The sequence below is a fragment of the Oryzias latipes genome, chromosome 16, assembly GCF_002234675.1.
Source record: "Oryzias latipes chromosome 16, ASM223467v1".
In the NCBI taxonomy this organism is placed as follows: Eukaryota; Metazoa; Chordata; class Actinopteri; order Beloniformes; family Adrianichthyidae; genus Oryzias; species Oryzias latipes.
Genome location: NC_019874.2, coordinates 16,283,961 through 16,302,058, shown reverse-complemented (window position 1 = coordinate 16,302,058; position 18,098 = coordinate 16,283,961). Strand labels below are relative to the sequence as shown.

The window sequence follows — 18,098 nt, the reverse complement described above, 5'->3', positions numbered from 1 at the left end:
ACACTTCTGCATAGTGTTCCACAGAAATCCACGTCTTGCACATGCTCATCTCAGTTGAGTTCCACTAAGATTTTCTTTCCAGTATTTGATCGAAGAGATGGATAAAATGGAAGAGTGCTATAGGGACTTGTCTTCTGCCCTGTGAGAACATAGGCTCATCACTCTGTCCTCCAGTAACTCGTGTTTTGAAGATATCACCATGACAGCGTTTGATTTCTCGGATGTGGAGGCATTCTTGGACTGCCATCCGGATCTGTTTGAGGAATACCTGGTGCGAAGAGCGAAATGCGATCAGGTGAGCAGGTGGTTGAAGGATCACCAACCGTCCAAAGTGTCCACGGCGGAGGAGAAGAGAGGCGCCGCTCTAGACCCACTTTGGCCCACCAACAACACCGACGGACTCCGGCGCAGATCTTCCCACATGGAGCTGCGACGGAACTTTGCGCGCTCCAAAGCCACCACTGCGCACCGCACATACGACGAGCACGTGAGCCTGAGCGAACACGAGTCCCAGTCGAGCATGAGGCGCCGCGCGCTCCTGCGTAAAGCCAGCTCCCTGCCTCCAACCACCGCGCACATCTTGAGCGCACTGCTGGAATCAAGGGTCAACGTGCCTCAGTACGCCTCCAGCGCTATTGACTACAAATACAGACTGAAAGAAACCAACGAAAGGGAGTTTTTCTTGGAGTTGGTAAAAGATATATCAAACGAACTGGACCTGACCAACCTGAGTTATAAAATCCTGATTAACGTGTGCATCCTAGTGGATGCTGACAGGTGCTCGCTTTTCCTCGTTGAGGGACCCGCTCACAAGAGGACCTTAGTGTCCAAATTCTTTGATGTGCACTCCGGCACTACAGTAAGACCATCATCCAGCACTGTTGACTCTAATGAAGTGCAAGTGCCGTGGGGGAAAGGCATCATTGGATATGTAGCAGAGCATGGAGAGACTGTAAACATCTCTAATGCATATGAGGTAAAACGTGTTTTTTTTAGTTTGGGTGATCAAACAAAAAGCTGCTGCGCAGATGTTTGCGTTTTGGAAAAAGGAAGAAGAAAAAAAGAAAGCTGTTATTCCTTTGGCGCAAAACTCTATTTGACCCTTTAGAACAGAATCCTTCGGTCAAATGGAAAAACTCAGTTTTAGGGGAAATTAATGACTTTCCCATAAGTGTCTCTGGGCACAACATCATTATCTCCTGGCCCTGGGCAAGTGGGCTGACTTAGGCAACATATTTCAGAAGGCCAATAGAAATAGGCCAGCAAGAAGCAACCCATCATGCTTTCTTTTCTATAATAAAAACTGTTTTTTGCACAACTACCCATGAAAAGGTGCTCACAATCTAAATGATGATGCCCCATCTGCAATATGTGGCAATACATTAACATCTAACAAGTGTCTGTTTGTTTTCAGGACCACCGTTTCAGTGATGAGATTGACAAGTTAACTGGCTACAAGACTCAGACCATCCTCTGCATGGCCATCTGCAACAGCGATGGAGAAGTCATTGGCGTTGTTCAAGCAATCAACAAAAACCCCATGGGAATCCCTTTCAATGAAGACGATGAGAAGGTACAAGGCTCTGGCACTGAACCATATAGCCACAACCGCAAAATTGAGCTATTTTGTGTCATTATAGTCAGGTGTGTACCATAAAGGGCTTTTTGAAAGAGGTTGAAATTGGATTGCATTGTGTGCACTATCTGAAATCACACAGAACCTGAGTTAGTCAGCTAAAATCTTTAAATTCTTGCCTCAAAAATAGATAAAAATAGAGATCAATATTGGTTTCCTGATCCTCTTCCATAAAATATGTTTTACACAAAGTGCACACATTAATTCTGTGGCTCCATATAAATGCAGTGGACTTCTCCCAGTTAATTAATAACAAAATGTTAGACCGTATGCATGCAAAATAAAGTAAAGCAAAAGATATATGTTCATTTGCATGTTCATGTTTTTTTAATTAAAAAGGGGGAAAAGCCATTGAAAAAAAATGTTGTGTTCACAAATATTTTTAGTTCAGCTATGTTAGTAAATGTTTATCCACAAGGTGGCAGAACAAAATTAGAGAAAATTATTTCTTTGTGAAACTGCTCTCTTTCGATGTTAAGCAATCACGTTTCTTGTGATTTACAGAATGTATTTCTTTTAGAACTTCAAAGACACAGAAGCAAAAAATGAATGCTAATTAATGCTAAAGTAAATTAAATACAAATTGGATTTGAGCAAGAAATACATAAAAAATAAGAAAAAGAAACGCTTTTCCAGATATTTCAGGGACTTTGATGTCCGACTAAGACTTTTTCTCCATATTAATTCTTTGGAAAGAAGAATGATCTGGTGGAGGTTCCATTTTTGCTTTCCCATAATCATGAAACAATTTTGGACCTTTTGTTCTTTTAAACAGTTATTACACAGTTTTATAGCAAAACGTTTTTTTTTCTTTTGCCTTGTGCTCAGGTGCTGCAGATGTATCTACCATTCTGTGGAATATCGATTTCCAATGCCAAGTTGTTTTCAGAGTCTCGCAAAGAGTATGAGAGAAGTAGGGTAAGAACTTGTGTAATTTAAAAATAATGTCTACTGTTCGACAAGCAGGTTTATAAATTCTAAAAGACTGCATACACAGACAGCAACAATATCTAACACACCAAAAGAATCTGAATGACACTATCCAATATATATAATAATGAGGGGATCATAAGCACAGCTGATAACAACAATTTTTGCTTTTGCTACAGTCTTTGTTAGAGGTGGTGAATGACTTGTTTGAAGAGCAGACCGACTTGGAGAAGATTGTCAGGAAGATCATGCAGAGAGCGCTGACACTTCTGCAGTGTGAGCGCTGCTCTGTACTTCTCCTGGAGGACATCGATTCACCGGTGAGATCTTTTTTTCAATAGTTCTTTTTTCACATTTTCATCCTCAGTTGTGTTTAATGAAAGCCACCCAATCAAACGAGTTGTTTATTCATATTTTTGTGATCATGTCACAGGTTGTGAAATTCTCTAAGACGTTTGAGCTCATGTCTCCCTTGTGCAACATAGACCGGGATATCAGGTAGAAGAGACTTTTAAGGTTTCTATGCAATCATCACACTAAAATAAAACAAAGAAATAAAGAGGGTAACACTAAAACTCAGTGATAAATTCCTTCACAACAAAACTAGTTACACTCTAAATAAAGCAACTTACCAATTAATTCCTGTAGCGTTGGCTGACTTGTCTCTATTGTGTCTGTTGCCTAAATCAGCATGGAAAAGTTGTCCTGCTCGGACTGGCTAATCAATAACAGCATTGCTGAGCTGGTGGCCTCCACTGGACTGCCAGTTAACATTAGCGATGTCTGTCAGGACCCACGCTTTGATGCTGAGGTGTGGACATTTTTGTTTGCCAGATCTTTAGCAGATTCATTCATCTTTTCTCCCAAGTCAACAAGTTCTGAATTTTAGGTCTTTGCAATTACACATTTTGCCCAAACAATCCATATAAAATCAACCTTTATGTTTACAGGCAGATCAAGCTTCGGGGTTTCACATCAGATCTGTCTTATGTGTCCCTATTTGGAATCGAACTCATCAGATAATTGGTACGTTAATTAAAAACACTGAACAAAAAGGTACGTTTTTATATTCAATTGAAATATTGTTTCTTTCAGGAGTTGCACAAATTCTGAATCGGTTGGACAGGAAGACATTTAATGATGCAGATCAGAGGCTATTTGAGGTCAGCTGGTACCATTACAGCCTGACTCCCAAACCTTTTTAAATCATTAGAGAGAAAAAAAATCTCTTGTCTTCTATGCACAGGCATTTGTGATATTTTGTGGACTTGGCATCAACAATACAATGATGTACAACCAGGTGAAGAAGACCTGGGCCAAACAGTCAGTTGCTCTGGATGTAAGCATTTTTTTGGTATAATTTTTGTTTCCTTATGTCCAAGCTTTTTACATATAAAAAACAACGTTGACATTGATCACATATTTGTATTGGACTGTGAAAAACTGTTTTCTGATAGACTTGTACATATCATCTTAAAATATGCATAAGTGCAGAGTTTGGTGTGACTAATTAATGCTAATCCCAAAAGAATTTCCCCCCACAATGTCTCCGGCTGCATTGTGTTCGAGTACCTGCTACCTAACGTGTGCAGTCACATTATCCTCAGAAAACATAGTTCTGCTTCTCTACAATAAATATTTCAATATTTCAATAATTCATGATAAATGGATGTTCTAGTGTGATCAGCTCCCATCAAAGCAATACTCCCATCATCGGCTGTGCTATTTTTAAATAAGATGTCATTTAAAACACACACACACACAAAAATCATTATCCCTTGGAATGAGATAGTGAGGCAAAAATTAACTTTGGGTGTTAAAGGGGCAAAATGAGCAAAAAAAACAAAAAAACAAAAAAAACAAACACTGAGAAACTTTGATTTTGTTTAGTTTGACAAGATCTTGGTCTCAGTATCTCAGAAGTTTCACAGTTCTGTGTGGCTTGTGGTTTTTCAGATGCTGTCTTACCATGCTACCTGCTCCAAAGTAGAAGTTGACCGACTCAAGGTAAACCACACAGCCTGAAGCCACAGAGATCAGCTGGAATAAAACGTTAATGAAAAAAATGAATTGGGAAAGCATGTGTGCTGTGTACACCACCCCTCTGTGGCACTGGCTCATTGACAGCTTGGTCTTCTTCCCTCAAGGCTGCTAAGATCCCCCTGAGCAACGAGCTGGGCATTGATGAGTTTCATTTCAATGACTTCTCCTTGGACAATGATGCCATGATCACTGCATCTCTCCGAATGTTTCAGGACCTGGGAGTTGTGCAGAAGTTTAAAATTGACTATGAGGTGAGCATCTGGAGCTGGTACTGCATTTGCCTTGTGGGTAAAGCAAAGTTATGAGTTTGTCATCTAACCATTTGCTTGTAGGTTTTATGTCGCTGGCTTCTGACTGTGAGGAAGAACTATCGAACTGTTGCCTATCATAACTGGAGACATGCTTTCAATGTGTCGCAGTGCATGTTCACCATGATAAAGGTAAGCTTAAGACAGTAAACGTCATATTTATTTGTTTAGTTTAAGGTTAAGGTCGGAGTGGTAACAAAAAAATCATTAAGGGATGCTATGCAAACGCTCTAAAAGGTACATAGACGTGAGGGAACCCCAAAAGAGGAAGTTAGATAGTTAAACTGACTAAAACGTTACTTTTTATTTGGATTTCCATCCATTCATCCATCCATTTTTACTACCTGCTAAATCCCTTTCGGGTTTATGGGGCTGCTGGAGCCAACCCAGCACCTGTTGGCTGAAGGCAGGATAGACCCTGAACAGGTTGTCAGTCTGTTGCAGCCAATTGAACATTGCTCTAAAAAATGAAAAACAAAAAAGCACAACATTCAGCGTTGCCATGCCATACCAGTAGACAACAATGTTGATTAAAGAAAAACAGCACAGCACAGAATGACATTTGTCTTTCATTTCTGCAGACACCCAACTTCCAGGATGTTCTTGCAGACACAGAGATCCTGGCTCTGATGGTGGGCTGTTTGTGCCATGACTTGGACCACCGAGGCACCAACAATGCGTTTCAAGCCAAGTAAATCTCAGGGACTTCAGTAGGAACAACACCGCCCTTGTGCCAGTACCACTCACTGCTGTGTTATGTCTGCAGGACTGGCTCTGCGCTCGCTCTGCTCTATGGGACCTCAGCCACCCTGGAGCATCATCACTTCAACCACGCTGTCATGATTTTGCAGAGTGAGGTCAGACTAAAACTATTAATATTCCCTTTTGTCTGACTTTAAGCACTAAAAACAAAAAAAATAAAAAGACAAATATAATGTCAAAGACTAAGTTTTCAGTGGTTTGTCAACATTCATTTTGCTATGTTTGACTGTGAATTGTTGTTGCTAAATCATCACAGAAAAAGACAGAACTCAATTAAAGAACTCAAATTTAAATTAAAGAACTCAAGAACATTATATATATATCTTTAGGAAGGCATGAAAACATATGAGCATTTATCTAAAAAGCCAAAAGCCAATTAAACACATATTTGATCAAGACAAGCAGAAGCAACGTGGGCAAATACTGGGCCAAACCTCTAGATGGATTCTGAAACTTTTGGGTTAAACTTAAGTGAGATAGACGTCCAGAGTATTTGCTCCACTCTCTCTGTGGTGACCTTTGAGTTCTAAGCTCCCGATCTTAACCCTTATGCTATCCTAGGCACTTTAACATTGGGACTTGGGTCATCTAGACCCACTAGACAGTGCGCTGAACCTTTTTTCTTATATGATTTGTGAACCTCACTGGTGTCCATGGACAACATGAAATCCTCTTTCCCTTTATCCACCTTTGTCATAGTAGGGAGAACACGTCAATTTAAGGGTGGGGTCATCTAAGATAGCCCTAGGGTTAATGGTTCCAGTGGAGATAATCAGTGGTTAATATGTGGTATACTGGGAAACTCTGGGGAATGGATGGGAAGATGTGTGAACGTAAACAGCTTTTCTTTATTAAAGAAAGTTCATTCTAAACTGATCTCTCCTGCAAAAAAACAAAAAACAAATGCGTTTTAACCCTTGTGCTATTTTAGATGACCCCACCCTTACATTGACGTGTTCTCCCTACCATGACAAAGGTGGATAAAGGTGGAAAGATTTCATGTAATCCATGGACACCAGTGAAGATCACAAATCATTGAAGAAAAAAGGTTCAGAGCACTGTCTAGTGGGTCTAGATGACCCAAGTCCCAATGTTAAAGTGCCTAGGATAGTACAAGGGTTACGAATGCAGGACTAAAACACTTATATCCAATTTTTCATTTTGTTCCTTTAAGATGAAGGTGAAAGTGAGGAAAGTTTATGACTTTTATTTTGTAATTTTAGGTTTCAATCCCTTCTAGCCAGCACAGAACTGGAAGAATGAAATGTGTTACTAGGTTTCTGATCTCCTCAAAAATTACAGAGAATTCTTTTGTTAAATTCATCTATAATAATTTTTCTCTTATACAATAAGGCTTGAAGTCAAAATGTAACTCTAGAATGATATACTGTGAACTTCAAGTTCCAACTTTGACCCAGACGTCAGGTTTCAAAATTACCGTATAACCAATCATAAAACCTATAAATTATATTTAGCAAATCACTCATGTGAATACATATGCGAAACCAGATTTTTTCTTGCTAATTGAGATGTTTTATTCAACTTCTGAACAAATTGTGAACTAGTCCCAAACTTGGTTTCTGATATGCAAAAATTTAAACAAAAGAAACACAAAACATGTCTTTAGTCACAGTGAGATTTAAAATCTCTTCAAAAATAGTATCATTTACATCTGTTTTTTTATATCATCCTTATCTTATTTCAGACACATTTGACTGTTTGATTTTCTTTCATGGATAAGCTTAAGGGCTCCACCCACCATCATCTCATTTTTATAGTCCAACTCCAAGTTATGAGTGAACTGTAATTAACCAACTTTATAGTTGCTGCTATCTACATAAATGAATTTGTCTCCTATTACCAATCAGTTCAGACCATCTTGAGTTTATTTTAATTTTTAAATACATTCATTATTGTATTGTATTGTATTCATTATTGTATTTATTACATTGTTATATCTCATGAGTGTTCTTAAGGAAGCACTTGTAAACTGAGAATGGTAAGATTTGGAACACGATCTATTGGAGAGTGCTCTTTTTTAACTGAGAAGTAAAGAAGCATTTCTTGAGGCATAAGATTTGGCTCAAGGTTTTCTGAGTCTATGGTTTGCCTGCATTAACATTGCATTGTGAAAATCTGCAGCTTTTTTATACTAAAATACATTTTAATATAGGATCACTGGGACTCCCTCTGCTGGACAGTTTGGACGCATAATTGCACTTTTAAGCTGTCTAAATAAGCATTAAAAACAAATTAACTGAAAAATGGGAAAACTGACCGCGCAAAGGAAAAAATCTGCTCTTGCATGATTGAACTTATAAAATATTTCTAGGGTGGAATTAAGACTGGAGTAGCATAGATCTGCTGTAGTGCATTTTCATAAGTGGGACAGCAGTTTGCAAAAACTGCTGTAAAAGCAGTTAGTGTTGGTTTCACTGGGAGGAGGTGTATTGTCTCTATAGTGTGGGTCAGTTTGATCATGGATTTTGTTTGTGTATTGATTTCCACTAATGGAAGATGCAGAAAATGACCAATGGGAGCTTCATCTTACAGAGTGCGACGTCTTTACACAAGCCAGGTTTTTTAAGAGGTTGCCTTTCATGTCGATGCCTTCCTTTGTGTACGAACTTTTGCTGTTTATAATTAATTGTGTTTTCGCATGCAGGGTCACAACATCTTTGCAAACCTCAGCTCGAAGGAGTACAGCAACATGATGCAACTATTGAAGCAGGCCATTCTCTCCACTGACCTCACTTTGCACTTTGAGTAAGTGGACTTTTGGAAATTAATGACTTGTTAAGTGTTTAATCTTATACAGATATTTAGACAAACCTGAAAATGTATCAGAAATCAAAATTAAATATTCAAATCTCTATATAAATAATTAAAATGTATTATGTGCCATCTTGTGCTTTTTAAACTTTTTATTTGAACTGAAAGGCGCCGGGCCAAGTTCTTTGAGTATGTCTTGTCTGGAGAATTCAGTTGGACAGATGAAGGACACAGAGAAGCACTCAGGTTTCTACATTTGTTCTAAAACTAGATAAAAATCCGTTTAACTCTAAAATGCACAACAGGAACAGAAAAAGGCTCCATTGTCATCAACAGGTCCATGCTGATGACAGCGTGTGATCTGGGTGCTGTCACTCGACCTTGGAAGATTTCCAAACAGGTTTGAGTCATCCTCACTAAGATTTCTACCTGCCGAGATCTGCACACGTTTCTGTAAATGGTCACATGAAACATAATGTTTTATTTAGGAAAGTGTCATTTTGCGATAAAGGAATGAAAATATGTTAATTCAAACATCTGATAAAAATGTAATTAAGCAGCAAAAACACACTTGTGGTTTCTTTGAAACATTACAGCTGCTAATTAGAGGAAGTTTAACCAAACCTTTGGAGCCAATTTAGGAAAAAAAGCTTTTCTTAATTAATGCTTTAAAGTCCCCCTATGCAAGCTCAGGATGTAATCCCCCTGAAGCTTTCTAAATAAACCTCAATTAAGGCAGTTGTTTGGGAAGTCACTGTGTAAATCCCAGCTAGTTTTCTAATCCACTTAGTTTTCCAATCTACTTATTCTTAGTCAGAGACGTGTTGGATTTATTTGCAAAGCTTAAAGAAGCTTACTGCCCCACTTTGTGCTGCCTTGTTAACACTGACAAAACACCACCACCACCACACAAGAAAGACGAAAACACTAGTTGGAATGGTGTAAACATTTTACAAATCAGAAGAAAAGGAACAGTACAAACATAAAAAAATGAACCCTGTCTGTGCTGCACGGAGAATTGTGTTGTGGCATAAAAAATGGACAAAAGTTTATCTGTAAAGATTCTCAGTTTTCTTTTATTGAAATGTCATTTTATCTTGTGTCCCCTCTTTCTTTTAGCACTTTCTGATTATATATCTTGCTGTTCTAAAAACAAAAATTCGACACAAAGTGACCAAATTTAGAAAAGCCCTTTGAGCAACATGGTTGCTGGTTTTTACTTTAAAAAGTTCATTTTTTTTCCATGGATGTGATGTGCCCAGGTTGCAGAGCTGGTGACAAGTGAATTCTTTGAGCAAGGAGACAGAGAGAGGTCTGAGCTTAAATTAACACCAGCAGTAAGTAAAACGCGTCACATTTTTTCTGGAATATTTTAATCTAAAGGTGTTCCTGGACAAAATATATGATCCTAAACCACTTTTTGGTTGTTGAGATTTCTTGTTTGGATTACTATTGTACACATAGGGTTTCATTTAAAAACCCACTCAGATAAGAATTGTGTTTTTAACATGTTCTTATGGCAATTTTTCTCATGATGGAAGTCATGTATTAAGAAAATTAAGCTTAAAGTTGCATTTCAGAATATTTTTTTATTCAAATTGGTGTAAATGCAGGCGCAGAAAAACCACCAGTTTCAAAAAGATTGTATTTGTGACAGAAAATACGCTCAGCTGGCCACAAGCTCCCTCCTCTGCGTCTTCACAATGCGCGGGCTTGTAGACAACTAAATTCATGGACGTCTTGGTTTTTCTTGTCCGATTCAAAACTGTACTGCTGGATAGCACCACTATTGCTCGCCGTTTTTGTTGCACCGGGTTGGGGGTGTCAAAGGCTGCAAGTTAGCAGAAAAGCATGCAAACAGAGAGCTCTCTGTAACGGGGAGGGGGGGGGGGGGTTGTTCTACATGAGCTACGGCCGCTCTGCAGAAACTCTGTCTTAGTAAACGACACAGGTGTTTTGATTTTGGCTAAAAACAGCATAATCATATTAAAAAAAACACTGGGAACACTTTTACAAGAGACCAAAAGACGATCAGAGAGGTCCTTAAAGTAAGGTTTTGACATTTTTTTAATTAAAACGGAATTATATAAGTAACTTGAACATAGTCAGTATTAAATTGTTCTATCATGTGTGCTATGTACATCAGATGGATTGAATGACTGAAGATTTTTTTTTCTCTAGGCCATCTTTGACCGTAATCGCAAGGATGAACTGCCTGCCTTACAGCTGGAATGGATTGATGGGATCTGTAAACCCCTTTACCAGGTAGATACCTCATGATCATAACAAATTTCAGAAAATAGCATGATTAAAAAAGCATCCTTTGGGAATGCGGAATCAGTCTGTACTCTCATGTGGTTCCCCCAGGCACTGCTAAAGCTCAACAGGAAGCTACAGCCAATGTTGGATGGGATAGAGGCAAACCGAGAGAAGTGGCAGGAACTCTGTTTGTCCCGTGAGCGGACCCACAGAGCCTCAGTGTCCAGTCTGTTTCCCGAACCAGGCCAGAATACTGAGCCCAGTGATGATGCTAAGACCAGTGAAAGTCTGGAGCGCCCAGAAAAAGATAGGCCGGTGAAAAACAACATAATGGGTTCAAAGTTTGACTGCACTGATGATCGAGGGTGCAGAGCAAACAAAGAGTCATCTGATGATAAAGTAGTTCGCAGCAAAGCATCACAAGGAAAAAAGTAAATCATTCTTTACATGAAATATGAAGCTTGGCTTCATCTGCTGAGCTTACTGCTTCTGAAGGTATTTTTCCACTCGTCTATTTTTGAGGTGCGGTGTCTCTGTTTGAATATAACCAAAAAACGATTCATCCTTGACATAAAAAACTGTTCAAACCAAAGAGAGACGGGTGTTAGTCTAGTTTGTCCATTGGAATGCCTTTGCAAAGCACAAAAGACTCACTGTGACATCTCATCAGCTGCCTCAATGAATGTAGATTGGGTTCTTGAATGTAACAGGTAATCTGTGTTCTCAGATTTATTTAAGCTGCATGCCCCCCCAGGTTTTGATGATTTACTGTTGCGTAATTGGTTCTTTGTAATGCATGTACAATTTGCCTTATTATCAGTGATGTACCTAAGTCAGTTTTGCAGAAAAAAGTATTTAAAAATACAGTGTAATATTTAATAGATTTTGTAAAAGCCATTTTACCCAAACTTTTGAAGCTAGCGTGCCTGTAGTGTTCACTTCAGTCTCAGATGCTCTTTTGCCAATGTCCCACATACATCTGCTGAGGTTATTGCTAGGCAACTCCTGAAAGGAGAAAAGGAATTTATTTTGTCGCTCAGTATGTCTTTGAAGTGCACACAGCCGTTTAAGCCACAGTGTATAAGCTAGTAATATGACTGTGTCTTCATAGGCTGTTCTTTGTTGTACGCAGATGTTGTATAGGTTTCCATGTCTGTTGTTGCACGCTGGCTGTGTTGGAACTGCATGTCGATTGTTGAAGATTGTTGTTGACTCTAGCGACCTTGATGCCTTTAAGTGCCCTAGGAGATTTGATTTGCATGCAGCAACAGGAATGCTTATTTGATTGTTTTTGTGTTTGAATTTGTTATTGAAATGTTGTCCAGACAGTCAGAATGAATGTTTTCATTGAGAGACTTTAGCAGGACTACAAATTCATTATTTTCCATAAACCTAGGAAACTGCCTCTACCAGTTTTGTGATTTTTTGTATGAAAAAGGTAATGTTAAGATTCTTAAATGTTAAGACGTTCCCCATCTAGTGGACTTCTAAAAGAGACCAGACTGTGTGCCTTACAGGAGACCTTTTGTCATATTTGTCAGTTAAATTCTTGCCAGAATGGTATTTAACATGAAATTTAGGGTTTATTGTAAAAAAAAAAACAATTCACCCTTTATTTTTAGAAGAACGTTGCATCTTTTTTTTCAACCGGTTATTTGGGTTACAGGTTGAAATTGTGATTTTTCCTGTGTTCATTGGAAGATTTGTAAATCAAATCAACCTTTATTTATATAGCACTTTTACAACAACATATGTCACTCAAAGTGCTGTGCATAAAATACAATAAAATTTAAAAACAAGATGACAAGACAAACAGTGCCGACAACCCACCACCCAAGTTCATGGAGTACACTACCACAGAACCCCCCAGATCTGATCGATAGAGTCAGACCCGGGAGATTGTAGAACCACTGATGTCACACCTAGACTGGAATTAGCCAATAAGGGTAAAGGGGCAGTATAGCTGTTCATAGCAGGGCTTGGTTTTTTCCAGCATTCAGTGAGTAAAATTCTCTCTGGTTGTTGGGATAAGAGTTTGATTCAAAGCTCAAAATGCCCAAGAAGCATTCCTATGAGGATATTTCTTAGAAGATTTACCATCCAAAATGGTTGGTACGCTCCCCCCCTTGGAAATAGTTGTATCGGAAACATCCTTACAGTGGGATCAATGTAAATACTTGCGTGAGTTTCTAATCTGTAAAATGCAGCGACTTAACTTTCAAATTCACATTTTTGTGAGTGTGATTTTGTGATAGCTGTAAAACATTTAACCACCAATTTAGACCATGCACAACAACACCATGGATCTAAAAGAGGGAGGGACATCAACTGACACAGCATCTGTTATTGGTCACATATAACTATCACAAAAATTAAACCCAATGTTAAAGCATAATGTGATAATAAACATAAAAAGAGCACAAAATGACCTCTGAATTTTTGGTAGCCACTAGGTGCCGGATTTAAAAAAATTTGGCCTGTTTTTAAATAGTGCAAAAGTCATCCTTTAACTAATAATCATACCAATAATAATTAGATATTACAGTAAATAACAAACTCCAAGGATGGGGAGGGGAGAAAGTTTATTTCCACTTCACTTCCTGGCATTTTATTTTCATTTTTATTTATTTATGATGGAAGTTATTTCTGTAGAAAGCAAGAAATGTTCTCGTATTAATGTGTTAACTTGTACCTTTATTGTTTGTTCTATTATCCAGCATTATTTCTAGATGTATTTTTTAAAGTAGATGTAAATTTTGTTACGTTGCTAGTTTTTATTCTTTGCATTTTTATTACTAAGTGGGCTAAGTTCACTGTGCTTAATTGAACAGAGTCTTTAGTGCTTTGATGGGAAAAGGAGAGCTTAAATGTTTTGGTTCATGCAGAAATTACTACCACATCTCTGCCTTTTGTTCATGCTCATGCTACAACTCACAACTATGTGCTTTCCTGCATTCTGCAAATAGTGACTAGCCAAAATAACTAAGGATGGGTGTGAAAAAAATGTGAAAAAGACTTGAAACTCAAGCCTTTAAAATGTTTTTCACGAATCAGAATGTATATATATTTGATTCTCTATGGAGACTAGAGGTTTTTGAAATAACAGATATATGTTTTAAAATATGTTTAATATTTTTAAATTTGCTTCTTATAACAATTTGGAATTTAAAAAAAAGGAACACAGACTGAAAACTTGACATGTATTATTTTGGTTACAGGACCAGATTGACATGCAATGGAAATGTCTTTGAATGCTCACATTTAAACCTTATTACCTCATGAATATGTGAAACCCGGAGAGCAGCTGCTTGATCTATGTGTGAATTGAAAACTAAACTAGAACCAGGCCATTTTACCAGGTAACTCCTGGATGGTCGATTGCACCAGTAAATCAGTTTCTTTTAAATCCAATAAAAGTGTCACAACAAAAACCTCAATTAGTTTAGATTTGATCTAAAATAGTATTCCTGCTGTTTTGCTGAACAAATTGCTGCTGAACCTTCAACCTTTGAATGGCCTTGCCCAGGGTTTTCCATCAGCTATGAGGTGTGTTTGGCCCAGTTTCTGAAATTACTTGGTTTGGCTGGTGGTAAACCATCCTGATAAATTCCACTTCTTAAAAACAAGTTTTTTTTTCTGTTAAAAAAAGGCATTTTCAATTATTAAGTAAAAGTACCTGATATAAAAATACATCCATATTTAAATTTGTTACTTATTTAGATTGCTTTGTTTAATTTACATCTCTCTGAATTGATTACTTGCATTGTTATTAAAGTTAATACTCCATGTCACAATTACATTTTTATTGTTGAAAACACTCAGTTGCTATTTGTAGACACCTTTGAATTTTCATGTTTAAACCTGTCAAGTTGAGCTGCAGGTTAACCCCTTGTGAAGCAGCGTTACACAGATCCTGTCTGACAGAGAACATATTCATGGGAGATTCTTTACATATTCATGCAGTCTCTTTTATAACCTTTTATTCATCTGTGGAGAGCGTTTGATGTTGATTTTAACAAGGCAACGAGGTGAGGCAATAGTAGCAGCAGAAATGTGAGAAACTCAGAACAGCTTGATGCACACTCTGCTGCCAAGCCATAGTCAGAACCGGGCCTTAATCTATAATTCAACACGGACTGAGTATATTCTCCTCTGGGTCGATGATCAGGGGGAGAACCGGATGGAGAGAGGAGGGAGAGCCTTCCAACTTTATTTCTGAAATGGGGCCTGGCTCTGCTGCAGTCTTTGATCTCTCTCTCGCCTTCTCTTTACCCCTTCTCTGTTGTTTTTCCTAGTTTAAAAAAAAAAAATCTTCCTCCATACAAAAAAAACCCCAGTACCTTTCATTCCTGTTCCTTTTTACATACTGTACTTTATGTGTACCCTCATAAAACCTGCAGAGAATGTGTGATAAAGCAATCTGAAGAGATGTTTCCTAATATTCAACAACCCAGATATTAGTATTTTTTCTCAGGCTGAAAATGGAAACAACCTGTAATGACCTCTCAGAATGACATACTAGGAAAAGTTTAAAAGCAGAACGGGTAAACACATTTACCGTAATGAGATTGCTCTTTGCTGCCCCTTTGTGACTGTGGATGAAATGTCCTGCTTCCATTTTTAGAAACGAGATTGTTCTGCGATTGTAATATCGTTCCATTCACTATAAATATTTATGCCCTAATCAGTCAGGATGCTAATGTTCAACAAACAGCTTTGTTCGTGTCTTGAAAGGTTTATTTTTCATAATGCACCACGGGAGCGCTATTCTGAGCTTTAAAACCAATTACACTAACATAAAAGCCTGACAGCTCCAACAATGATGCATTCAGGGACACTTTAGTAAAGTTTGAAAGAGGCCAACAGAACATTTTGCACAAACACCTTTCTGTTTCCTTTTTTTCATTTTTTACAGCATTTTGGTTTTTTTCTCATATCATAACAAGTGATTTTACAGGCATGAAAAGTCTCTTCTATCAGATATATTATTGCCCAATGCAAAAATATTGATTTACTTTCAAATATTAAGCCATCTGGTTTTATTTCAATAGCTTATTTTTGCTGTCATTTATGATCTTTTGTCACAACATGTGGGCTTTGAAAAATAATTTAAATCAAGCATGAAGCTGAAAAAATCTGCAAATGTTTTTTCTTCATTTTTTTGAGTTTCCACAGTCTCTCTGAATCTTTAAAGTTCAAAGATTGATGTATTCAGTGGCCTATAACTCCACGCTGAAACCCTTCATGTACTGTAACATTTTGTGCTTTTGGTCAGTAATAAAATACAAAATCCTGGCGTCAAGCTTTTGAAAATTATGAGCACTGTCTGCCTTTGATCGTGTTCTGACCAACTGTCATTGAGTATTGCAGACTTTATCCCTTCAATGTGGCCTGATGAGCTGAAGATTGGCCAGACGAGTGTTCACTGTGGATCAAAATGTCTGTTCTTTGGACTACTGCGCATACTTTAGGAGATTAAAGCATGGAAGTCGTACAAAGAAACCAGAGCAGCAGAGGGTTTTAATCATAGCTTCAGTGATGGGGGAATCAACCATCACAGGGTCACAGGTGGAGCCAAGATTTAGCAGAAAATGTACTAAAAATGAGAGACAGATTTTTTCCGCATGTTTTACTGTGGACATGTGAAGAGCAGTCATGGCCACCTTGAAGCCTTTGAGGATTTTTTTTTTGTGCTCTGATTTTGAACAGATGCAAATGGCTGACTGTTGAGATGAGCCATCAAGATGAACTTTGGTGTTTAACTTTCAAACCAGCCAAATATTCACTGAGCAGCTCTTGACTAAAGGCTGTTGTTAAAAAAGAAAAAAAGAAAAAGAAACATACTGCGATCCAAATTTTTTAAAATATATTTTGTTGTCTGCTCTCAACTACCCAGCTCAAAATAGAACTACATTGCGGACAAAAAAAAGTCAGATATTTCCTTTTGAGAGGCAGTTTTGGATCGAGTCCAAAAAAGAAAGTATTTTATTTCAAAGCAGTTACAGATTCAGTGGATACATGTCCACTCGTTCTGCTTGCCATGAAGCACACAGGCGTCTTTCTTTGCCGTTCACAATCAAAGCATCCTCAGTGCTATGAAACTGAAATGAATAATTGATTCATGCAGGCATCTCAATAGCTGTTCTGTGTATTACAAGTTGTTAAAAGATTCAGCCGGACCAGAACGTGCTGGAAGTGAAGAGAAAAAATGTGTGTGAGTTTATTTATTGATCACAATTTGCAGGAGGGTGTGTGAATTTGCAAAGAAAAAAAATAGACAAACACAACAAGCTATTTTCTGGTTATTCCATTCAAATCTATAAACAAAACTTGACATAATTTTTTTTAATATTTCTTGACTATTTTATTTATGGGTACAATTTGTTTTTTTTTACATAGTTATTTATAATTCTGATACATATTTGTAAATCATGCATTAAATGTGCAATGAAAAACACAATCAAATTCATTTCTATGTAAGCACAAAAAAACACTATTCTGTCAATCAGGGAGACATTTTGTCAGCAACAAACTGCTGATTTATCTGTTTCATATCTTTCTAACTTTACAAGCTTCTTCATGAAAATAGACAATTAAATTACATTTTTTATAGACTCCTTCACTAAATTGTTTACTGAGAATTTGTCCAGATTGAAAGTATTTATTAGAATTTTTTCCTGTCAAGTCATCCAATTTTTCTAAAAAAAGCAACAGAAAGAAGCTGAGCAGGATGAAAATAGTGATTTTAGACACCGAGGAAATTCGATCAACTATATGATTAAAAACTGACTCAAGTAACACTTTAATTTTATTGAATTATTTTCAGAGCATGTACTTTTTATTTGTTTGGCTCTCCTGAATGCTGATAGATGGGGCAGAAATGTTGTTTAAAAATTCCAAAGTATCTCAATGTTTCCAACACTGCATTGCTACAGTTTACTAAAACAGAAGCTCCATTGATTATGTAAATCAAGCCTGAATTTATTTCAAATAAACCTATTTATTAAGCTACTTTCAAGTAAAATATATTGAATGCAAGGAAAGCTAAATCACGTGGTCTTCCTCAGTCATGTGAATTTGATCAAATACAAAGTGAAAGCCAAAAGAAGAAAAAGTCGGAGGTGGCAACCTGTCCTGCTGACACATGGGAACGCCCTTCTCTAGTGACAGACCAGAGCTGCATTCTGTCAGTGAAAGGCCCTTTGATTGTTGGCAGGAGTTTCACCGGTTTTGCTGAATGGCTGTCAGCTCTGATGGGGTGATGGATGGACGGCTGCTTCACTCAGGATCAAAACTAGCTCCCTTCCATTGAGTCCAAAACTCCGCCTGAGCCGGACCTCTGCCAGTCAGCTTCTAGCTTCTCTTCAAGCAGATGCAAAACAGCTTCA

The 18,098-nt window shown here is 37.7% G+C and overlaps 1 protein-coding gene across 1 annotated transcript; it reads left to right on the top strand.

The window, feature by feature from the left end:
• Positions 1-16,026, top strand: LOC101159849 (dual 3',5'-cyclic-AMP and -GMP phosphodiesterase 11A-like). The gene is made up of 20 exons (XM_020710130.2): positions 1-976; positions 1,415-1,573; positions 2,465-2,554; positions 2,746-2,886; positions 3,000-3,064; positions 3,257-3,377; positions 3,517-3,592; positions 3,662-3,729; positions 3,813-3,905; positions 4,523-4,573; positions 4,714-4,860; positions 4,942-5,049; positions 5,499-5,608; positions 5,684-5,774; positions 8,345-8,445; positions 8,620-8,697; positions 8,788-8,851; positions 9,714-9,788; positions 10,633-10,716; positions 10,819-16,026. The coding sequence occupies exons 1-20, from the start codon at positions 200-202 to the stop codon at positions 11,143-11,145; spliced, it is 2,826 nt and encodes a 941-aa protein (XP_020565789.1). The 5' UTR covers positions 1-199; the 3' UTR covers positions 11,146-16,026.
• The last annotated feature ends 2,072 nt before the right edge of the window (positions 16,027-18,098 follow it).

Coding starts and splice junctions, on each gene's coding strand:
- LOC101159849 (XM_020710130.2), top strand. CDS start 200: ATGACAGCGTTTGATTTCTCGGATGTGGAGGCATTCTTGGACTGCCAT. Junction 3,065..3,256: donor AACATAGACCGGGATATCAG/GTAGAAGAGACT, acceptor TGCCTAAATCAG/CATGGAAAAGTTGTCCTGCT. Junction 9,789..10,632: donor AGCTTAAATTAACACCAGCA/GTAAGTAAAACG, acceptor TTTTTTCTCTAG/GCCATCTTTGACCGTAATCG.